We start from the raw sequence: 21,286 nt of genomic DNA, 5'->3' as shown, positions 1-21,286 counted from the left end.
TCTCCGTCTGGGAGGTTCCCAGCAGCATCCTGGCTTCACACCCAGCCCCTCCACGGCGGCCCAGGCTCATGGGAGCTTCCAGAATACAGACCCCAGTATATGGCTCTGTCCTGCGCCCCGACCCCGCCCCCTACCCCACCCCCACTGGCCACCCCCCCACCCCTCCCTGTCCCTGCTGGCTCCTGGCCTCCCGCTGATGCTGACCTGACCGTGCCCCCAGGCTGGCCACTCCCGTAGGCTGCTTCAGCCTGGGCTGGAGGCCTCGTTCCAGGAGGAGGAGTACTCGGTCCCCCTGGTTTCCACCCGGTCGCAGTCCTCATCTCCAAGCCCTTGCACATGCCGCTCCCTGTTCCTACACAGACCTGCATGACCCCCACAAATGGCCGTTCTCCGGGTCAGCTCTCACCATCCCCTCCTCTGGGACCGTGGGCTTCACTCAGCCCCTCAGGGTGGGCCTGGAATCACCCGGGGGTCTCCAAGGCAAGCACCCCAAGAGCCACGTGGTCCCCTATGTTCCGCAGCCCCTTGTACGTGTGCAGCGTCTTGGGAGGACTCTGTCCAGAGAGCGGCCGGTAAGAGACCCAGGCAGCTCTCTCTCGGGCCAGAGCCCCGAGCGCCCGTGTGACTTCCTCTCCCTGTGACACTGGACCCCCAAACTGTATGTCATGATGGCAGAAAGCCCACCATCCTGGAGCCCCGGGTGTCTACTGGGAGCCGAGCCCCACCAGCCCGGGGACAAGAGTGAGCGATCAGGGTCCGTGGTGTTCAGCCACAGAGGTCCGCGGGTGTCCCTTAAGCCGTGCTGCCCTGCACCACGCCGGCTGCTCACGGTGCACCCCGCGCTGTTTGAGGCAGGAGCGGCTCCTTCATCATCCAGGAAAGGAACGGGAGGCGGAGAGGAGGAAAGCCACTGGCCCGCAGCCACTCACCCCTCCCCAGGAACGGTGCGCGAGAAAAGTCACAGTCGCTGGCTCTCCAGCCCAAGATAGAAAGGCAGTTGTGATAAATACATTTATTTCCCCAAAGTCCACCTGCCCATCCAGCCCCACGTCCAGCAAGGGAAGGTGGGAGGGAGTCGGCCAGAAGGCAGATGGGACTTAGCACTCACAGGTATGAATGGAGACGGGGTGTCGGGGTCTCTGTCCAGGATGCCCCTTCCCCAGAAGCCGGGCCAGGGGTGCCGGGAGATGGCAGGGGTCTCAGTAGACCACCTCATACACTGTGGCCTTCTTGTCCCCTGAGCCTGTCACAATGTACTTGTTATTTCCGGAGATGTCACAGCTCAGCACGGAGGAAGATTCCTTGGACTGTGGGCAGGGACGGGGAGAGGGCGAGAAGGGGGAGGTGAGACGGGGCCCTGCACAATGTTCAGAGGGAAGAGGCAGGGTGACGGGGTAAGGGGAGGATGAGCCGGGCCAAGACGGGACACGGGAGCCCATGGTGGGGCGCCAGGACTCTCCCAGTTGGGGGAAAGGAAGGTGACACATGTTTCCAGAAGAAGGTCCACTAGCATTGAGCCTCTGGAAAGGTGACCGTGCTCCTGGGAAGGGCAGGACCTCCCTGTTCTTGACCCCGAGAGGAGTGGAACTGCGGCCCTGCCCTTTGGAGGAAGCTCAGAGAGCGTGCGCAGCGGGCTTGCGGCCACACGGCACTGCAGAGGGCCAATAAGGCTCACGGGCTCACGGCACAATGACCAGCAGCGCCAAACCTTCCCTGTAAAGGGCCCAGCACGAAGTTCTCAGGCTGGTCCAGATCCATCTCTAGCCAGCAAGTCCAGAGGCCAAATCTGTGTCACATGATTCCCCTTTTGTTTTCCTGCCCTTAAAAAAGGTAGAAGTCCCCCCGTACCTACTAGGATAGCTGGGACCAAAAAAGACTCACTAACAAGTGTCGGTGAGGATGTGGACAGGTTTGAGCCCACAAGTGCTCGTTTCCATCGACAGGTAGACAGATAAACACCGCTAGGTCCGTCCCCTGGCGGGAATACCGTCCAGCCTCGGGAAGGGAAGGACCCTGACTCCTGCCATCACGCGGAGGGACCCCGGGGACACGGGCTCAGCGAGAGCAGCCAGACCCAGAAGGACCCGTCCCGCAGGACCCCACTCCCAGGAGGGCCCCAGAGGAGTCCCGTCCACACAGACCAGAGAGGACAGGGTGGGAGCCGGGGCTGGGGCGGGGTGGGGAGTCCGAGCTTAGTCGGGACAGAGTCTCCATGTGGGGAGATGGAAGGTTCTGGAAACGGGCAGTGGGGGTGGCTGCAGGACAGTGCCTACGCACTTAGTACCACTCAACAGTACACTTGAAATGGCCAAGATGACAAATTTTACATCTTAAAAAATTAAGTACACAAATAATTAAAAACAGAAAAAGAACCCGGGCCGCAGGCAGATACCGCCCGCGGGCCAGTGTGCAGACCCTGCTTTAGTGCCTGCTGGCCGGGGTTGGCGGGGGAGGAGGGATGGGAGGACCCGGGGAAGTCCTCCGGTGTGCCCCCCCAGTGAGGCCACCCTGGGGCCCCAGGCCCGTGGCGACCTGCCCGGCGCTGCCCGCCCGCCCGCCCGCCCGGCGCTGCGCTACCTGGAAAATGCTGGCCCCGTACGGCGTCCTCCAGGCGTTCAGCAGGTTGTCCTTCCCGGTGCTCACAAACCAGCGCCCTGGGGAGGGGAGGCGGGGGTGTTGAAGACAACGCGGGCTGGCCGAGCCCGCTGGGCTCGTTTCTGGCACGGGAACACTGGGCCCCCCGGGGCTCCACCTGGCCTTTGGGAAGGGGGAGCCCCCAGGAGAGGTCAGCCGGATAAAATCTGGGATGTCCGGTTACGCTTAAATCTCCGAAAAAAAAATCATAAATCGCTTTCAGTACAGATGCGCCGTATCTTACGATTTATTATTTATTTTTAGCGTATGTGCGTGTCCAGGGCAATCCTCGGGACATTCTTACACTAAAAATCGTTTGGCTTTTTTTTTTTCCCAAGTGTAAGTATATCTCACGCACCGTTTAGGATCTATTTGTGCGAACAAACAAGTGCAATACTTGGGAAAAACTTACACTAACAAATGATCTGCTAAGACTCAAATCCCACCGGCATCCTGCGTTTGGCCGTGTGGGCTGTCTGTGGTGTGCTGGTGTTGGCAAGCCCGCCCCAGCGCCCTGGAGCCCTGCCCAAGCCTGAAGACCCACCGCAGGAGGCAAATTTGAGGGCGAGCACGCAGCTCTCGTGGAGGTGCAGCTGGTACTTCTCGGGCTTGCGGACGTGCAAAACCTCCACGTTGCTGCTCTCCATGCCCACGGCCAGCCAGTCCTGGTTGGGGCAGTGGCCCAGGGAGAAGATCTGGGGGGTGCAGAGGGAAGAGGGGAGATCAGAACCCCCTTCAGATGGTGGAGGACGCCCAGGAGGGGAGGGGAGAGGTCCGGCGCTCTCCTGCCGCAGCCCCGCACGGAGAGGCAGCTGGCCCAGGGCCTGGAACGCAGCAGGCAACTGCATGTCGAATCATTAATATTAATCAGAATTACACGGAACCCTGGGGCCTCACATCCATTATCCGCTCCGAACGCACAACAGCTCTGGGAGGGAGGGAAGCGGGGAGAGCATGAAGCCGGGCGAGGACAGTCATGTCCCCCCCGCCCCCCGCGCCCCCGTGAGCAGATGGTGGAAGCAAGCTGAGACCCCAGCAAGCTCAAGGTCATGGATCCGTGAAGGATCCGGGCCTTCGGACTCCCAGCTTGGAGCTCTCCCCACCTGCCAACGCATCCTCTGACTTTGATCTGAAAGGGCTCAGTGGCCTCACCCTGCTGTGCCCAAGGCCGAGTGAGGCACAGGGAGGTTATAAGGCCCTGTTCCCCCCAGAAACTTCTCAAAGTCTTACTGAGAGGACACTTGTGGGAAGAATCATAAACTGAGAGCAGAGAGAAGACTGGGAGCGCTTATAAGTTCTTTCCTGGCCACATAGACGTGTTCCTGTATAAAGACAGGGGGCGGGGCACCTGGGTGGCTCCGTGGGTTAAGCCTCTGCCTTCAGCTCAGGTCATCTCAGGGTCTTGGGATCAAGTCCCACCTGCTTCCCCCCCACCCCCACCCCACCGCCTCTCTGCTTACTAGTGATCTCTGTCAAAAAAAAAAAAAAAAAAGACAGGGGACCCCACGGGATGGGAGACACTCAGCATGGGATCCCCAAAGAACCACCCATCTAAGTCTCGGGGATAAGGGACAGATATGTACCCCAACTTCCTTATCAAAGCACTTTCAAGCTGAAGAGAAGAGAAGGTAGAACCAAAGGAGTTTGGGAGTTAGCTACCCCCAGTCTTCAAGGAAGGGGGCAAAATGGAGATGGGTTTTGAAGGATGAGTAGGAGCTCACCCATTTGGCAAAAGGAACAGGAACGCATGTCAGCTAGAGGGAACCAGCTGTCAGAGGAGAGGTCGAGGTGTGGCAGGGCATGCTGTGCCTGAGACCAGAGCGTGGAGGCCTTAAATGTCAAGCCAACAAGCTCACGCCCTGCCCCCAAGGCAGGGGGAGAGAGGCTCTGGGTGACTGCTCAGTCCTGAGGAGCCCTCTGGTTCTGTCTGGCTCCTTCACCACATCGTTCAGCCTGGACTCCCACGATGCCCTCAACAGAGACCTCTCTGCCCAACTCCCATGTCAACCTCTATCTGTCCCCCCAATCAGTGGCTTCCCTATGGCGAGCCCCAGGAGCGGTCAGACACTCTTGGTAGGGCCAAGAGATTGAAGGCCAGGAGGAGAAAGGAAGGAATGGGGGAGTGGCTTGGCACAAGCATCTGGGAAAGCGATCTGAGGGTCTTAGTAGGCCCACAGCTTAAAAATCAGTGCCTTTGTGCTTCCCTCTGTCTCTGGAGAATTTAAGGGGAAGGCCTGTGGATCTGTCCGAAGGACAGACAGCAAGCCTTTGGCCCCACTCGGCCTGTGGAAGTGAGTGCCTTGGGTGGGGAGGAGGGGTCTCCAGATTCCTGAAACTTCTATGGCCTCCCAGCCAACCCACTGCAGCACCTGGGAGCTGAAGTCGTGCTGCTGCAGCTGGCGGCCCTCCCGCAGGTCCCAGCAGCGCACCGTGTTGTCCAGACCCCCGGTCCAGAGCCGAGTGCCATAGTCGGAAATATCGATGCAGCTGGCGCCGTCGGTGTGGCCCTGGAACTGCCTGCAGGGAGAAGGGCCAGGGTCTTTGGAGGAGCGGGGCCCTCCCAGGCCACTCGTCTGCCCCCCACAGTGTACAAGCCAAGGCGGGTGTGTGTGGGGGGAGGAGGGGTCACGACGCCCACCTGACCATGGTCTGGTTCTGCAGGTCCCAGACCACGATGTTGCCGTCGCTGCAGCAGGAAAAGCAGACCTTGGCGTCGGGGCTGACCGCCAGGGCGTAGCAGGCGGGAGCGGAGGAAGTCAGCTCTGCCTTGATGCGCGGGGTGGGTGCCGCCAGGTCCCAGATGGACAAGGTGCTGGCCTCGCCGCCCACGATCAGACTCCGGCCGTCGGGCAGCAGCTTGCAGGAGCGAATGTAGTTGTCCCGGTTCTGGGACGGAAGACAGCCGAGGGTGTAGGCCTGGCCCTCCCGCCCGGCCTCCTGGCGGCCAGCGCCAGGTAGGTTCTCCGAGGCTGCGAGTCCCGCCCGGGTCTGGCCCGCGAGCCCCGCCTCCGCCGGATGAGCCACGCCCCCGTCCCAGCAGACTCCCGGGCTCCGCCCCCATCGGACAAGCCCCGCCCCTCCGGCAGCCAAGCCCCGCCCCCAGGCGGCGGGCCCGGCCCTCACCAGGCAGTCGAGCTGCGCCACCGGGGTCTTGGCGCCCGGCTGCCCCACGTCCCACACTTTGACGCAGCCCTTGCCGCCCGTGTACACGTGCTGCGTGGAGCCGCTGATGGTGACGGCGCAGACCACCTCGCCGTGCGCCAGCGTGTGCAGCTGCCGCGCGTGCCGCGGGATGCCCGCGCCCACCAGCGCGTCCGAGGGGAAGGGCACCGGCTGCATCTGCCCGTCGGCGGACACGTGGAAGGAGTAGGCCCTGCGCCCCAGGAGCAGGAGGACGGCCGTGACGCGGGGGAGCGGCCGCCCGCCGCGCCCTCGCCCCCGCCTCCCTCCCCCTGCCCGGTGCCCCGGTGCCTTTGGGGAAGGAGCCCCGTGATCACCGCTGAACCGACAGCGCGGTACAAGGTGTAGGGGGGGGGGCTAGCCCTCGCCCGGCGTCCCACCCAGTGCAGAGTAAGCGCTGCGTAGAGGGGACCCAGGAAGATGCCGGGAGAGCTCCAGAGAATGGGACCCAGGGGTAGCCACCAGCTACAGCGGCCAATCAGATGTCAGTACATTTACAACTTCAGTTCCTCCATGGCAAGAGCCACAGGTGGCCGGCAGCGATGGCGATCACTGTAGATCACTGGACAGCTGTACGTCCAGAGCATTCCCACCGCGGCAGAAAGTTCTGGGTACCCAGGGCTGGGTCCATCCCTGGGTCCACGCACTGCAGGGTGGGCAGCCGTACCCTCAGCCCCCACCCACTAGGGGTCAGTCGTGGGTGTGGCAACCACAAATATCACCAGAAGTGCCAAATGTCCTGGGCTGGGGTGGGGGGTGGGGGTGGGGGCGGGGAGCACAAAATCCCTCCCCTCCAGCTGAGAAAGAGTGGTCTCCATTTTGTTTGTTACACGCCTCTCTCTCTCCAGGGAGCTGCTCAAATGCTCAAAGAGACCTTCCGGAGAGGCCAACGGGGAACCCCAGCCCCCACCCCACAATGGGGGCCCCCGAACCAATACTCACGGCTTTCCACCAGGGATAGTGGGCAGGGAGGAGGAGACTGAGGACCCTCGGAGATGCGGGTGACACTCAAATGCCATCTGCCAAAATGCCAGAGGGGGCGTCACGGGTCAGGGGACTCCAGCCCACCTGTGCCTTTCCCCAAGCTCACCTGCCATACTTCTCCGTTTATCAGAGGATCCCCAATCTGTTCATGGGCCCCTCCTCAAGAGGCCAGAGATGCCCTGTCCTCCACCCACACTGCAGCTAGGAGAGCGGAGGCTTTCACTTGCGGGAACCCCAAAGTCTGCCCAGGGAATCCTAGAACCGCAGAGTCATAAGGACCCAGAATGGGACCCTCAGCCCTGTGGCTGGGGCTCTCTGCTCCTTAGAAGGCGGCATACTCACTGTTGCCTCTGCCGGTTATAGGTGCTTCTCTGTATTAAGCTTGTGGGCTACTGAGACCCTCAGATCACCTCCCCACATGCACATTGACTTGCTAAGCCAGACTCCCATCCCTTTCCCTATTCCCTTGTCTCTCCTTACGTAAGTGGTTTCTAGTCCTGGCCCCCAGCCCCTGCACACTGCTGCTACCTCCTGGTGCCCCCACGCCAAGGACTCACCATGGGGGACCGTCCATACACTACAGAGCCGCTGACCTGGGGGGACAGGTGGAGGCTGACGTAGGAGCTGGGCACAGAGAGGTCCCCGTTAAGGGCGCTGTGGGAGCTCAGGCTGAAGGACGTGGTGAAGGGACTAGACAGCGTGAGGGGGCTCCGCAGGGCTGAGTGAGAAGAGACAAAGGTCTTCAGACACCTCGGGCCCAGATCCCGCCTTCCACAGCCTTGGCTGGTCATTCGGGGCTGCGGTGCTCTGGTCCGGCATCCACCACAGCCTCTCATGTTTCCAGATGTTTGGGAATACCCTCTGGCTGACATGCTGTCCCCTTTCCTTCCTCAGCGGCTAAACTCCTACTCACCCTTCAAAACCTAGATCCAGGGGTGCCTGGGTGGCTCAGTTGTTAGGTGTCTGCCTTTGGCTTAGGTCACGATCTCAGGGTCCTGGGATCGAGCCCCGCGTCGGGCTCCCTGCTCAGCAGGGGGCCTGCTTCTCCCTCTCTCACTCCCCCTGCTTGTGTGCCCTCTCTAACTGTCTCTCTCTCTGTCAAATAAATAAATAGAATCTTTAAAAAAATTTTTAAAAAGCCAACAACCTAGACCCAATGTCCAACCATATCTCAAGAACATCACTGAGCCTCCTCACCTCACCCCTCCCCTCTAACCTTGCCCATGCTGGTTCCCTCCCTCTACCCTAGCCACGATCACACAGGACGGCCAGTTTTGGGGTCTGGGTCTCCTTCCCCACCATCTGGGAGCATCTCGAGGGCAGGCTCCAGGGCGGGTTTCTTTTTGGGACCCCAGGACCAGCACAGGGCCTAGCCATAAGACAGAAAAGGGGAACACTGTCGTCCCAACATTAACGATGGGGAACCTGAAGCTCAGAAAGGTTAAGCCACTTGCCCACGGTCACACAGCTGCTGAGTAGCCAAAGCTGGCCTCAACCCCAAGGCTGCCTGACTCCGAAGCCCGTCTTGCCAGGCCTCACTAGGCTAAAGCTCTTGAGTAAATCACTTCCCCTCTAGGCCTCAGTTTCCCCCCCCCGTTAACCCAAGACCGTAAGGAGAAAGAGGTCCAGAGGGAGTCAGCGTTGGGCTCAGAGGCATGGAAAGGGCCAAGGCCAGGCCCGAGCTGGATTCAAACCTCCTGCTTCCCCCACTCCCTACCATCTTCTAGAACAACCCCTCCACCCCCGTTAGAAGAGACCCGTTCTGACAGGCCCCAGCAGACACTCACCAACACTGTCCGTGCAAGGCGCTGGCTTGGCAGCGAGCTGGCGGAGGTGCCCGGCTGAGCTGGGCCCGGGGGTGGATGCATCCTGGGGCGGGGAGGAGTCGCAGGACTTGGGGGCAGGAGTGCTGGCGGGAAGGTCGTTCTGGGGAGAAAGGTCAGGACCGATCACCCCCTGGCACCCGGCACCCGGCAGCCCACGAGGGGGTGGGAAACTAGGTGAGAGGAGAGAACGGGGGTATCCGCGCTAGGCCAGGGCGCCAAGCAGCGCCCCTCTGCGGTTTCAGGGGCGCGGGCCCCTCCGCTGGTCCCCTGAACACGGGGACACGCGAGGGTCTGCACACGGGAGCACCAGGGGCACGTGTGAGCGGAAGGGGCGGGCATCTGCCCACGGGGCTGCGCACAGGCCGGGGAGGGGAGCCGGCACCTGCGGCCAGGCTGTGCTCCTGTATAATAAGATACCCGGTTAGGAGTGCGGGTGTAGACTGGCCTTGAGCAGGGGCACGCCTGCAGGGAGAGGGGGACAGGAAGTCAGGAGGTTGTCCCGTCCTCTGGGGACAAGGAATGGGAAACTCCCAGGGGCAGATGAGCTCCCGGATGAAGGACCAGCACCCAGTACAGGTGCCCGGCCCCTCACCTGCTCCCAAGGGTCCAAGGGTTGGGGTGTGCCTCCTCCCACCCCACCCCTCCCCACCCCCTGCAGCTGTGGCTCTGGAGGGGAAGCCGGCCTTCAGGGACCAGCCCCCCCTGCCCTCTTTCTGCTGCACCTCCTTGGCCTTTCAAGAACTTCCCATCCTTGTCCCCTCTTTCCACTAGACAATCCCACATTTTGTACCCGCCACAGGCGCACGCCCATGATGGGGTGTGGGTGGCGACCACGTGGGACAGGGAGGCCTTGGGGGGGGGGCGCTTCTCTGGGAGAAGAGAGCTGCCCCTCCCCCTCTGGTCTCCTGGAGTGGAGGAGGTCACCGAAGATGCCTCGGGAGCCCCAGCCTCTGCGGTTGCCATAGCAACCTGCTGGGAGGGGAGGCCTAGAAACCGACACACTGTCTGGGTAAGTGCAGGGCAGGGGTCTGGGGAAGATTTGGGGGAGGGAGGAGGTGGGACAAACGGACTATGAATGTGGCTGGGGGAGCTCTTTGGGAGGGGGCGTCCTACAGCTGGCACGGACAAGATTGTTCCCATAGTGATCCTCTTGCCTCTGGGGACAGGGACGACAGCTCAGGTGGGGCTGGTGTGTCTCCAGCGCCTGGCAAAGACTTTAACACTTGGGGGGCTGGGGTGGCCCTCGTGAGAGCCTCCCTCCTCCAGCTCCCTGTGTTCATCTCCAGGGGGCTTCCTAGTTCTGGCGAGAGATGCCTGGCTTCTCTACCAGACGGTGAGTGTCTCTTCCTACCCACAGAGCCAGTCCACTTGGGAAATACACTCAGAGGAGACGCAGTGTTTCAGAAGGTGGCAAAGAACCTGAGCCAGGCTGCTTTCTGTCCGCTCCGTATCCTGCGTGGTGGCATCTGTTTCCAGGTCCCCAGGATGAACAAAGTGAGTTTCAAGGCCTCCCCTGCTCCTTACCAGGACAAGCTCCTTGGCTCTGGGGAGTGGGGAGCCGAGGCTGGAGGCCAAGGACGCCGGACTGTCCACGAGGTCCCGACGGGCAGGGACGCAGATGGGTGCCTTTCCACATGGAGTGGTAGCTGGGCTGGGGGGCTCCGAGGGTTGGTCCTGGGTTCGACGAGGTGACGTTAAGTGGAGATGAAGTGGGTGAAGGAGGAGAGCCCCTCTCTATACCCCTCCCAAACCCCATCCCACACTCCAGACTGGGCACCTACGGTCCACCTTGAGAGGATTATGATTCCCCTGGCTCCGTGCCTTACTTTACTCATCTGTAAAATGGGACTGATAGTTCCCAGCCCATAAGCACACAGAGTCACGGCTACGTCAGGACTTGCTTTCGTCACCCGCCTCGAACAGATGGGGAAAAGTGAGACCACAGGAGGGGGCACACTCCCCCAGCCGCACAGTGAGCCAGGGCTTAAAGTTACTTCTGCTGCCCATCCCCAGGGTCCTCTGGGCCTTAGTTTCCCCACCTGCACTATGGAGAGGAGGTTGGCCTGAGGTGTCCCCCATCTCCTACTCCCCTTCTCCCATGCCACCCTCATCCCTCATCCATGGCGGGAGGGGGGCAGGACCCCTCCTTCCCCCAGGCCCCCCAGCACTCAGGAAAACCGACCGCTCGCTGTGCCCCAACCTCCGAGTCCCGGAAGTCAGAGGTCGGCCCGACTCACCTCGTCCACCACCAGGTTGTAGTCACTCTTGTCTTCGTCGCTCTCCTGGAGGGGTATGGGGCGGAGGGGAGCTTACTCTGGCCGTGCCCCTGCCTCCCCTGCCTCCCAGCCTCTGACTCATTCTCGGGGGCGGGGGTGTACACAGGGCCAGCTCCCCCGTCTGACCAGGAGTCCGGGGCTTCGGAGGCCCATGGGCTTGGTTCAGGAAGAAGGCTGCCATTTGCTCAGGTGCAGCGGGGAGGTGGGAAGGAGGGGACGGGGGGGGGGTGTCCCTCGTGGAGAAAAACGAGGGGATGGAGCTGCGTACCCAAGACTTGCTGCAGGGCCCTGAGCGCCCCCCAGCCCTCCCTGGGTCTCAGTTTCCTGCTCGTGCAGGGAGGGGAAAGCCAGAGACCAGGACTCATCCAGTCCTGTCAGGATGGTCTGTCTTGTCTACCCATCCTCCAGAGACCTCACCCCTCCTTTCGCCCGGCCTTCAGCCTTGCCCTCTCCAGGAAGCCCTCCAAGCTTGCCCTGGAGGGATTTTCTTAACACCTGTCCCCACATCTATTGCACCTCCTTCTGCGGCTGCTCCCCACCGCCCTTGGGAGAAACAGTGCTGTCTGGGGCCGCCCTCTGGTCTAGCTCAGAAGCCGGGGAAGACCAAAGCCCGCCTGAAGGCCGCATCTTCCCAGCAGGCCTGTTCCTTTAACGGCCCCCAGCCATCCCCAGCCATCCCCCAGCCATCCCCAGCCATCCCCCAGCCATCCCCCAGCCATCCCCCAGCCATCCCCAGTTCTCTTCTCTAAGACAGAATGCGTTGCTGACACATGGAACAAGCTGTTCTGATGGTGGAAGACCAAAGGCAGCTCTGGCCGAGACGGCCTGACAGGCGGCGGGGACCAGGGTGAGGCTGTCCCTACCGATGGGATAAGTGTCTCCTCGCCAGCCGCAGTCCTGGCCCCCACATTTCAGCCGGGCCCCTGGGTGCTAGAGGCAGAAACTACAGGTGCCGTGCTCCTCCAGTGAGGGAGGGGGTCCGGGCCCGGGACAGCCCCCTGCAGCCGAGAGCACTCTGGGCCTCACAGAGAGGCAGGGGGAGGGGGAACCGTGGACCAGCTGAGCCAAAGCCAGGAGGGGGTTAAACGGACGCCCGGTCCCGATGCCCGGTCCCGAGGCTCCGGAGACACAGCACCCAGAGCTGGGCCCGGCCCCACAGGGCTTCCCCGGGCAATGGGGCGCTATGGAAGGCTGCAGAGTGAGCTGGGCTCTGGGAGGCTCTGAGGAGCCAGACTTGGGGCCCACCCCAGTCTTCTGCTTGCCCCCCCACTTACGTAAGGTCCCGAGAGATCCTTGTCCTCAGGTCGCTGCTTCCCACTGCCCCCCGGGCCGCCGGGTCGTTCCTCTTCCACCACACTCCCAGGGGGTGACGGGGATGCGCTCTGCAGAGACAGAGCTGGGTGGGACAAAGGCTCAGGCTCCTGGGGCCCCAGACTCCATCCTGGCTGAGCCAAGACTGGGGGTCCCCAACAACATTGCCCCCAGCAAGCTTGTGGGCAATCGATGGTTAATCGCGTGGTACAGACGGGGAAACTCAGCCTAAGGGAAGACAGGGCTGTACAGTGAATTAGGGGCCGAGACAGGACTCAAAGCCAGCCCACACACGCCAACAATACGATCTCTGATAATAAAGAAATAAATCTTGGGACGCCTGGGTGGCGCAGTTGGTTGAACGACTGCCTCCGGCTCAGGGCGTGATCCTGGAGTCCCGGGATCGAGTCCCACATCGGGCTCCCAGCTCCATGGGGAGTCTGCTTCGCTCTCTGACCTTCTCCTCGCTCATTCTCTCTCACTGTCTCTCTCTCTCAAATAAATAAAAATAAAATCTTAAAAAAAAAAAAATAAAGAAATAAATCTCAAATAAATAAAATGTTAAAAAGAAAGAAGGAAAGAAAGAAAGGCGCCTGGGTGGCTCAGGCATTGAGGGTCCGCCTGGGGCTCAGGTCATGATTCCAGGGTCCTGGGATCGAGCCCCGCATCGGGCTCCCTGATCGGCGGGAAGCCTGCTTCTCCCTCTCCCGCTCCCCCTGCTTGTGTTCCCTCTCTCACTCTCTCTTTCTCTGTCAAATGAATAAATAAAATCTTTTTAAAAAGAAAGAACGTTGAGACGTGGCAACGTGGAAAGCTGGCCACACGTATCACTGAAACAAAGCAAGCACGGCGTGTGGCCGCGGCCTTGGCCTTTCTCTGAGACCCCGCGCGAGCGCCCACACCGGTCTGCATCGTGTCTTCGGCTGTGAAATGCGGATGGGAGCAGAGCCTGCTTCAGGGCTGCTGGGAAGAGCCAGCGAGCCGCCGACCTAAGCCAGCGCCCGGCCCGCCGCGAGTGCCCCCCGGGCTCTCTGGAGGACCAGCCCGTGTGTGCGGACACAGAAACCCAGATCGCACACCAGGGTCTCTTGCCTCGGCCTTGTGGGGCCGCCACTGGCACGCTGGGGGGCTGGGCAGCATCTCGCCCCCCGCCATCCTCTCGATGCCCGCTGCTCCCCGAGTCGCAAGAGCCACAGATGTCCCCATAAAGGGCCTGGTGTCCCCGGGGGCATGTCTCATTTGACATCCGCTCTTTCCTGTGGGGCACACCTGACAGCGGGGAGAAGCAGCCCTTCAAATTGAGGACAGGAGTCGTTTTAGGAAAAGGGGACTTGGATGGGGGGTAGGGGGGAGCCACGGTCCCTTTCCTGGGTTGGGCAGCATCCCCCACAGTTACATGTCCAGCCAGAAGCTCGAGATGGGGCCTTATCTGAAAACAGGGTCTTTGCAGAAGTGATTGGTTCCTGGGATGTCCACCGCACGCTATCGCCGTGAGAGAGGGAGGCCTGGTCTGCGGCACAGTCTGTCCAAGGAGCAGGCCCCCGGGGCACAGACTGCTACCTCCTGTCTCGGACTTGAACATGTGCGAACATGCGTTTTACATGTAACAGAGAGAGGGGCAGACGCCCATCTCCGGGCGCAGCCCAGACGGAGCGTCCCCACCGCGGTTCTCCAGATCTGGGCCTCCAGCTCCGCATCTGCGAAATGGGACCGTCGGAGGGCGGACTCACGGCGGTGGCGGGCACCACGGAGGGCGGTGCGGGCCGGGCGCGGGCGCAGGCCGGGACGAGCTCTGCGCGCAAATGCGTTCGGATCTTGGAGCTTCGGCACCACGAAAAGAGCGTGACCCGCGCGGGCAAGAACCGGTGCGCGCCGACCGCGGCGGCTGAGACGGCCTGGACACGCGCTGTGTTAACAGACTCGGAACAGACTCCGAGTCCACAGCCTCTGCCTTTTTTAAACCGGGCTCCTGGAAAACTGCAGGCGCAAACTCGGTTGTCACGCAACTGCGTAGACCCGCCCGGCGCTCGCGCACCAGAACAGCGCCGGCCGCAGGACGCGGGAAGCCGAGTCGGTTGCGGGGCCTGCACCGCGTGCGGTTTCCTGCACCGGATGCTGCGTTTTATAGGAAACCGCACCGCGGGGGGCGCTGGGCCAAGGGACTTTTCTTCGCAACCTCCTGTGCATTTATAATTGTTCCAAAATTAAACAGTTTTTTAAAAAATGACACACGGGGCTCACTGGCTCTACCGGGCAGCAGTCCGGCAGATACTCCCGGAGGGAGGACCGACACATTACCGGAGGGACGGCTGCGGGGATGCCACCGCCCGCCCGCATTCGATTATTCATTGCAAGAAAAGACTGGAGCTGGAAAACTCGATCCGTAACACTCTGGCCTGAGGGGCCGCTCGCACAACCGCGAGGCTCCGGCGGCCCAGCTGAGACCCGGCGCGGGTCTGCTGCCAGCCCCCCATCAGCTCAGAACCACCGGCTTCAGCCACGTGCCGTACAAAGCGAAGATCCCCCAAGTTCCCCGCCGCCCTCAACTTACCCTGCTCGGGGCTCTCTCCACTGGCAGGTTGCAGGGGAGGCAGAGAGAGAGAAGATTAGACGAGGGTTTCATAGCCCGTGGTGCCACAGGGCGCACCCCTCCAGAGCTTCTAGAGCCTTCTCCCCCCGCTCAGAACCTCCCTTCTCTTTCCAACACCCTGGCAAAGCAGTGGGTTGTTCCTCGCCCCCAACCCTCCAGATAGATGCCCAGAGACGGGTGGTAACTGTCCCGAGAACACACAGCCGCTTGGGGTCGCAGGCCCTAGCATTCACTCCCTCACGCTTCGGTGCGTCCGGTGCTCTGGATGGGGTGGCCTGCCAGTCCCCCTCCCCACCCTTGTCCCCCAGCCCCTGCCACTCTGTGCTGCCCGCTTACCTCTGGGTCCCTCGGCCTCCCCACCTGCCCGGTCCTCCTTGGCGGCCGCAGCCAGCTGAGCCTGGGCGGCCAGTGCTCCGGACAGGGCCAGCAGCCCCGTGGCGCTGCTGCCCACCAGGCCAGCAGGGCGAGGGGTGAGGGGCACAGGGGGAGCATGGTGGGACAGCGGCTGGAGCTGCTGCTGCTGGAGAGAGGAGGGGTGGGCCGGGGCCAGGCCGCAGCCCAGCAGTGCCCCTGGCCTCGGGGGCAGCCCAGAGCCCGCAGAGTCTGCGCCCCAGAGTCTCCGGGGAGGCCAGAGCCCGGGCCGGCTGCCCACCCGGCACCCCCAGCTTGAGCACCTACTGGGTGCCAGGGCCCTGGGGGTGGGGTGTCCCCAGGGCAGGGGAAGGGCAGGGGGCACTCACCCCGATGAGGCTGTTCAGCTCCCCCACAGTCACCTGCTTGGCCCGCTCCACGGCCTGTAGCACCTGCTGCTGATGCTGGGGGGGGTACCAGGAAGGGGGTGCTCGGACTCCCCGTCTGCTGACCGCCCCCGGCCTCCCAGGCAGAGCCCTCTGACCCCCAGCTCGCCTGCTTGCCCCCATCCTTGTCCCCAGCACTCGGTGTCTCTCTCCCCTCTCTCTCCTTTTCCATTTTAAGTCGTGAGTCAAACACAGAGACAAAGAAAGCATGTACAGGGCAGCGAAAACCAGTCAGTCTAAGTCAGGGCCGAAGGATCAGGACGTCCCTGGGCACTGTGGACGCGGGGTCGTTCTCTGGGGGGGGTGTCCCGGGTGCTGTGGGGGGCCGAGCAGCATCCCCAGCCCCCACCCACTCCATACCCTCGTCTCGGACACTGCCCAGCGCGCCCGGGGGCAGCCGCGCCCCCGGCAAAGAACCGTGGTCTAAATCAGCACCAGCTAAAGGACCCGGGTCGAAGAGAAGAAACGGGCCGCCCCGAGAGCCCCGGGTGCCTCTGCCCATCCTGTCGTCCTTCCTGCCTCTCCCCACCTGGAGCAGTGACAAACGGTGCCCGACCTGCGTTGCTGGGTAAGGGAGCCACCGGCCACATGTGGCCACTGAGCACTGGAAATGTGGCCAGTGCAAGTGAAGAACGAAACGTTTCATTTAATTTAATACAAATGTCCGCAGAAACTTACTATATTGAAATCGAAATACAGACGAATGTATAACGAGGGCCCACACGTGGCTGGCAGCTGCCGTGGGAACACACGACCTACGACTGTTCACGCACACTCCCGAGGCCGAGGATTTGGGTTGTCCCTACCGAGGACCTGCCAGAGGCTACCAGGAAGCTGCGGTGTGTGGCACACCCGTGTGTAAGTGTGTCTAGGCCGAGAGTTGGTCAACTTTCTCTGAAGGGTCCCAGACTAGGTACTTCAGCATTGCAAGCCTGTCCCCGATTTTTCTATCTGCCATTTGATGGGGAACGCTGCCCCAGAGATCACGCACAGGAGTGGGCATGATGGTGTACCAATAAAACTTTATTTACAAAACAGACAGAGGGTGGGATTTGGCCCTCGGACTACGGTTTGCTGACTTCTGGCCTAGAATGGAGTCGCCAGAGCACACGTGTGTGTCTTTATTCACTTCCTGGTCTTTTCATCCTCCTTTGTCCCCATGTTGCCGTTCTCACACAGCCGCCCTGTCCCTACCCTTGGCCTCAGACATCGTCTCTACAGTCTCAGTCTAGCCGGGATATCCCTCCATCCCAAGCTTCCAGAAAAATCTCAGATTCAGTGGGGTCCAAAGTGCGATAAGCATCTGTTCCCCATCACAACGAAGCCCCCCCCCCCCAGTTATCCCTCTTGCAGTAGAACCTGGCCTCACACCTCTCACGGAGAGAATGCTCCAGACAGAAGCAGGGACAGCTGGTGCAAAGGTCCTGAGGCTGGCAGGTACTTGAATTCTTACAAGGACTAACATTTTTTTTAAGATTCAGGGAGGTGTTCATACTGCTTTATTACGTCACCTGCCACGGCTCTATCTTTTTTAAATTATTATTGTGGTTATGGATATTTAAGAGTCGTCACTGTCACTGTCACCGTCTCTAAGGCCACAGCTCAGCGGCATGAAGCAGACTCGCACTGTCTTGTGACCACCCCAACCCTCCATCTCCAGAACTTTCCACCTCCCCAAATGGAGACTCTGTCCCCCCAAAACACTGACTCCCCGTCTCCTCCCTCAGTTCCGGCTCCCACCATCTCCTCTCTGTCTCTATGGACCATGGGTCTCCTCCAGGGACTTCCTGGGGGAGGAAGTGGTCAGTACTTGTCCTTTGGTGACGAGCTGCTTTCACTGAGCACCCAGAAGGGCTAACTTTTTACCGGGTGCTTACTTAGCTATCACCCTGCTGTGTTCATTTGTGTAAACATCTCCACAAAGGCATAGACAAGGCAAGCAGCCAAGGGCACACAGCCAGGAATGGGACCCAGGAGGCCTGGCGGCAGGGCTGGACTCCTCACCCTCAGCCACCAGCCCCCTCGGTCCCTGAAGCCCCCTGCTCCAGCCCAGTGCTCCCCTCCCCCGGGCCACCCAGTGGAACCACTGCCCACCACTCTGAGCCGGCCGCCCTCCTCCAAGCCTCCAGCTCCCCTCTGCCCCAGCAGGGCCCACTCACCTCCTGGGTCAGGAAGGGGATAATCTGAGCACAGATACCACTGAGGCGTTTCACGATCTCGGCCTGGCAGGAAACAGTGGGGAGCAAGCTTGGAGGGGGGACCCTCAGTCCAGACCCTCCACTCCAGACATAAGAAGTCTTGGTAAAGCCAGGAGGTAGGGGGCCGTCACCAGCAGGTGCAAACGGGGGACGCAGCAGCCGAAGAGGCAGAGGCTCGGGGCAGACCAAGGGGTTGCCGAGGAAGCAAGCGGTCTACTGAGCAGATGTCCAGGGCAGCCGTGAGCCGGAAGGCGGAGACAGATCCACCAGCCGCCAGACTCAATCAACAGATTCCCGGGAAGCAGCCACACAGCCGCCCCACTCAGAGGGGCCTGGGGGTCATCATGAACAAAGGAGTGGCCCTCCCAGGCCGTCTCTCCTGGGCACAGGCTCTCTCTGGGCCTCCTCTGCAACCTGGGGCCACAACCAGGCAGAGACCCCCCAGCGCACCACCCTAGGGGAGGGGCTTTGTGGTGGTGGGTTCATAAGAAGGAATCCGTCTTTCGCTCTTTGTCCCCAGTTCCCGGCGAAGAGCCCCTAAAACTCTTGGGATTTCTGTGATGGGTAAGGGACCTGGTGGGGGGAGGGCGTCATTTGCTGTTCTCAGTAACCCCCTTTCAGCCATACCTGCTTTTACTAGAGGGATGGAGTTCATCACCAGTGGCCGAGGATTTCAGGCCTATGCAGTGAGACCACCATAAAAACCCCTAACAGAGTTGGTGGAGAGCTTTGGGCCGGTCCAAGTATAGAGGTGCTAGGAGGGGGACGCCCCCAGGGAGGCCACGGACGCTGTGCGACCCAGGCCTGGCCTCTGCCCTCTTCCGTCTGGCTGAGCTCCGTCTGGTCTAATAAGCGGGTAACCTAGTAAGTCAACTGCTTTCCTGAGTTCTGGGGACTGTTTGGGCAAATGACTGAGCCCAAGGTGGGGATTATGGGAACCCTCAATTTACACAGAGTTGGGTGGTCAGAAGTTTGGGCCAGAGACCCAGACTTTTGCTTGGTATCTGAAACAGGCCAGGCCAGTGGGACTGAGCCCTGAAGCTGGGGTCTGTGCTGACCAGGCACACAGGGTCCCAATCAGGCTGGACATCTGCTGGTGTGGGAGCTGGAGAACCGGTCGGTGTGCAGAAACGCACGTGTTTGGTGTCGGAATAGGGAGTGGAGTGGAGACAATGCGGTTTTACTTGTAGCTTTCACCGGGGACTGGGTCTGGGCCAGGGGTACCGAACAGAGAGAAGTGGGGTGGGGAAGGGGACAGGTATGGCATACTGAGCTGTGTGGGGGGGCAGCTTTGCTTGTGCTTGGGTTGGAGGGGTGCTGGACTGGGTTTGAGTTCCCACAGGGAGGGCGGAGATTGGGCCCTAGCACCTGACCACCAGTCGGGGCCCTGTAAGGAGGTCTACTTCATGGACCCACGCGACCACACCCTACTCCTGCCAGATCACCCCTCTCCGGCCCACACCAGGGCCAACAGAGCCCACATGTACCCAGAAAGGCACCCCCCAGGCAGCCCACACTCTCAGCCCACCCACTCCCCTTCCCACCCACCCGGAAGCCACCTTGTTTTAGGCTCTACCCACCATTCTGATATCCTAAGGGACAGAATCTAAGAGTCCATCAACCTCCCAATCTTTCAGGGCTCCTGTCTCAGAGAAACTTGAGGTCAATGTCAGGTTCTTGGGGTTAATCTTTTTTTTTTTTTAAGGAGGCTCTGTGCTGGGTGTGGAACGCAATGTGGGCCTTGAACTCAAGACCCTAAGATTAAGGTCTGAGCTGAGAATCAAAGAGTCGGATGCTTAACCGGCTGAACCATCCGGGCGCCCCATCTCAGGGTTGATCTTGAACAGCTGGAGTCCACTTCAGGACCTCCTGGTCTAACTTAGAACCTTGAATCCCACACAGAAACTGACAAGAATCTCAGAACCTCAGAGCATCTGGGCCCATGTGACATCCTTCAAAGCACCAACAGAAGCTTGAGTTCCACCTCAGACCATCAGGATCTATCTCCAAACATCAGACTCCCTGAGCTGAAAGGGACCTCCAAGACCCTCGCCCTTCCTACTGGACACTCTGACCCCCTAACACCGTTACCTGTTTGTGCATTTCAATGTTGAGTCCGTAGGACATCTCATAGTACTGCAAAGGAAAAGCCAATTGGGAATGTCTACAGGGCCAGTCCAACGCTGGGTCTTCCAGGAGTCCCCAGGCTCAGGGAATCACAGAAGGGCACAGAACCTCCCAGCCCCATGGGAGCCCAGAGGGGAAGACCAGGGGAGGAAGCAGGGAGGGGGACAGGAGGAGGTGCCCAGAGACCCTGGGCCCTCAAAGATGCCCACGGAGAGAGAGGACATCCTCGTCTCATTGTTTGTACGGGTTGGGAAGGCCAGCATAAAGGCAGCCTGGAATCCCAACCAGCCCCATTCACAGACCCGGAAAATGAGGCCGGGAGTGGGATTCACACCCCTCCCGCTTTTACTCACGGCTGAGCCCCCCCTCCCCACTGCCCAGTCCTGGCAATGATGAACCCCTCACCATGACATAATGTCGCTGCATTTCTGTCTTCTCACTGGCCAGCTTCTCGCATTCCAGCTTGAGGCTGGGAAGGAGATGGGGCATGGGGTCCCACTTGGCCCTGCCTCTATGGCCACCCTGCCCCCACCACACCCCACCCTGTGAAGGACACAGGGACACCCCCTCTGGGCCACTTTCCAAAGTGATGGGTTTGGCTCTTTCCCCTCTCCCCACTTCCCTATCGTCACCCCACCTCCTGGTCCCAGTCCCTTCCCGCCCCTTCTCAGGCTCAAAGTGTCCCAGTACTGAGTGTCCCCATGCACCTCACCTGCCTTCCACCTGGAAGCCGTCCCTCCCTCCTGGGGGGGGGGTCCCTCCTCCCCGCTCCCTGGAGGCCCCGCCCCCTCCTGGCTGCGCCCCCGGGGGCCCCCAGAGGCCGGCCCCTCTCCCCGGGGCTCCCAGGTGAGCTCCCGGGCCCCCCGGGGCGGGGCGCCCCCGCCCCCCCTCACCTGTGGTACTGAGCCTGAAGAAACTGAAATTCCTCTTTGATGCGGTCGCAGATCTCCAAGATCGAGAACTTGAAGGGCTGGCCGGACTGAAGCGGGGTCTGGGGGGTACGTTGGGGTCTGAGCTCCCGGGCGCCCGCGCCCCCGCCCGGCGCAGCCCGGGCCCCCCACTCACCGGGTGCCTCCCCTGGGGGTACATCCTGCCGATCCGGAGGCCCCCCCGCGCCGCCGTGGCCCGATGATCCCGAGGGGGGGTACTGGGGGGGTGGCGAGGAGGTGGCGGGGCTGCGTGGGGAGAGCCGGGGGGCCGCCCGGAGAAAGGAGGGGGCGCGGCGGCGCGGGGCCGGGACCCCGGAGCGCCCGCGCCCCCCCGAGCGCGCGCGGGGGGCGGGGACGCGAGGGGCGCGGGCCGGGCGGGGGGCGCACGGGGCCGGCGCGGAAGGTCGCGCGAGCCGCGGCCGGGTGTCGGCGGA

General features: G+C 61.5%; 1 protein-coding gene across 3 annotated transcripts; it reads right to left on the bottom strand.

Moving 5' to 3' along the window:
• Window positions 1-993: 993 nt before the first annotated feature.
• On the bottom strand, window positions 994-21,086 carry TLE2 (TLE family member 2, transcriptional corepressor). Of its 3 annotated transcripts, none has more exons than XM_044254589.1 (20): window positions 20,989-21,086; window positions 20,817-20,914; window positions 20,329-20,392; window positions 19,888-19,932; window positions 17,758-17,820; window positions 15,542-15,616; window positions 15,138-15,321; window positions 14,763-14,782; window positions 12,175-12,282; window positions 10,862-10,906; window positions 10,149-10,298; window positions 8,586-8,724; window positions 7,356-7,516; window positions 6,757-6,833; window positions 5,758-6,007; window positions 5,273-5,520; window positions 5,004-5,151; window positions 3,179-3,329; window positions 2,578-2,654; window positions 994-1,307 (listed from the first exon to the last, which is right to left on the bottom strand). In XM_044254589.1, exons 1-20 carry the CDS (start codon window positions 21,010-21,012, stop codon window positions 1,200-1,202), a joined length of 2,235 nt encoding a protein of 744 aa, XP_044110524.1. In that variant the 5' UTR covers window positions 21,013-21,086; the 3' UTR covers window positions 994-1,199. The 3 variants fall into 3 exon arrangements, with proteins under 3 accessions (XP_044110524.1, XP_044110526.1, XP_044110525.1); XM_044254591.1 differs by having other exon boundaries at window positions 7,392-7,516; XM_044254590.1 differs by having other exon boundaries at window positions 15,138-15,318.
• Window positions 21,087-21,286: the final 200 nt, after the last annotated feature.

Source organism: Neovison vison, chromosome 6, assembly GCF_020171115.1.
Source record: "Neovison vison isolate M4711 chromosome 6, ASM_NN_V1, whole genome shotgun sequence".
Classification (NCBI taxonomy): domain Eukaryota; kingdom Metazoa; phylum Chordata; class Mammalia; order Carnivora; family Mustelidae; genus Neogale; species Neogale vison.
The sequence above is the reverse complement of the archived record's forward strand: the minus strand, read 5'-3'. Positions and strand labels throughout refer to the sequence as shown.

Excerpts from the sequence above, each read along its gene's own strand:
- TLE2 (XM_044254589.1), bottom strand. The coding sequence starts at position 21,012 with ATGTACCCCCAGGGGAGGCACCCG. Across the intron at positions 19,933-20,328 it reads TGCAGCGACATTATGTCATG|TACTATGAGATGTCCTACGG; the intron begins GTGAGGGGTTCA and ends TTTCCTTTGCAG. Across the intron at positions 10,907-12,174 it reads AGGATCTCTCGGGACCTTAC|GAGAGCGACGAAGACAAGAG; the intron begins GTAAGTGGGGGG and ends ATACCCCTCCAG.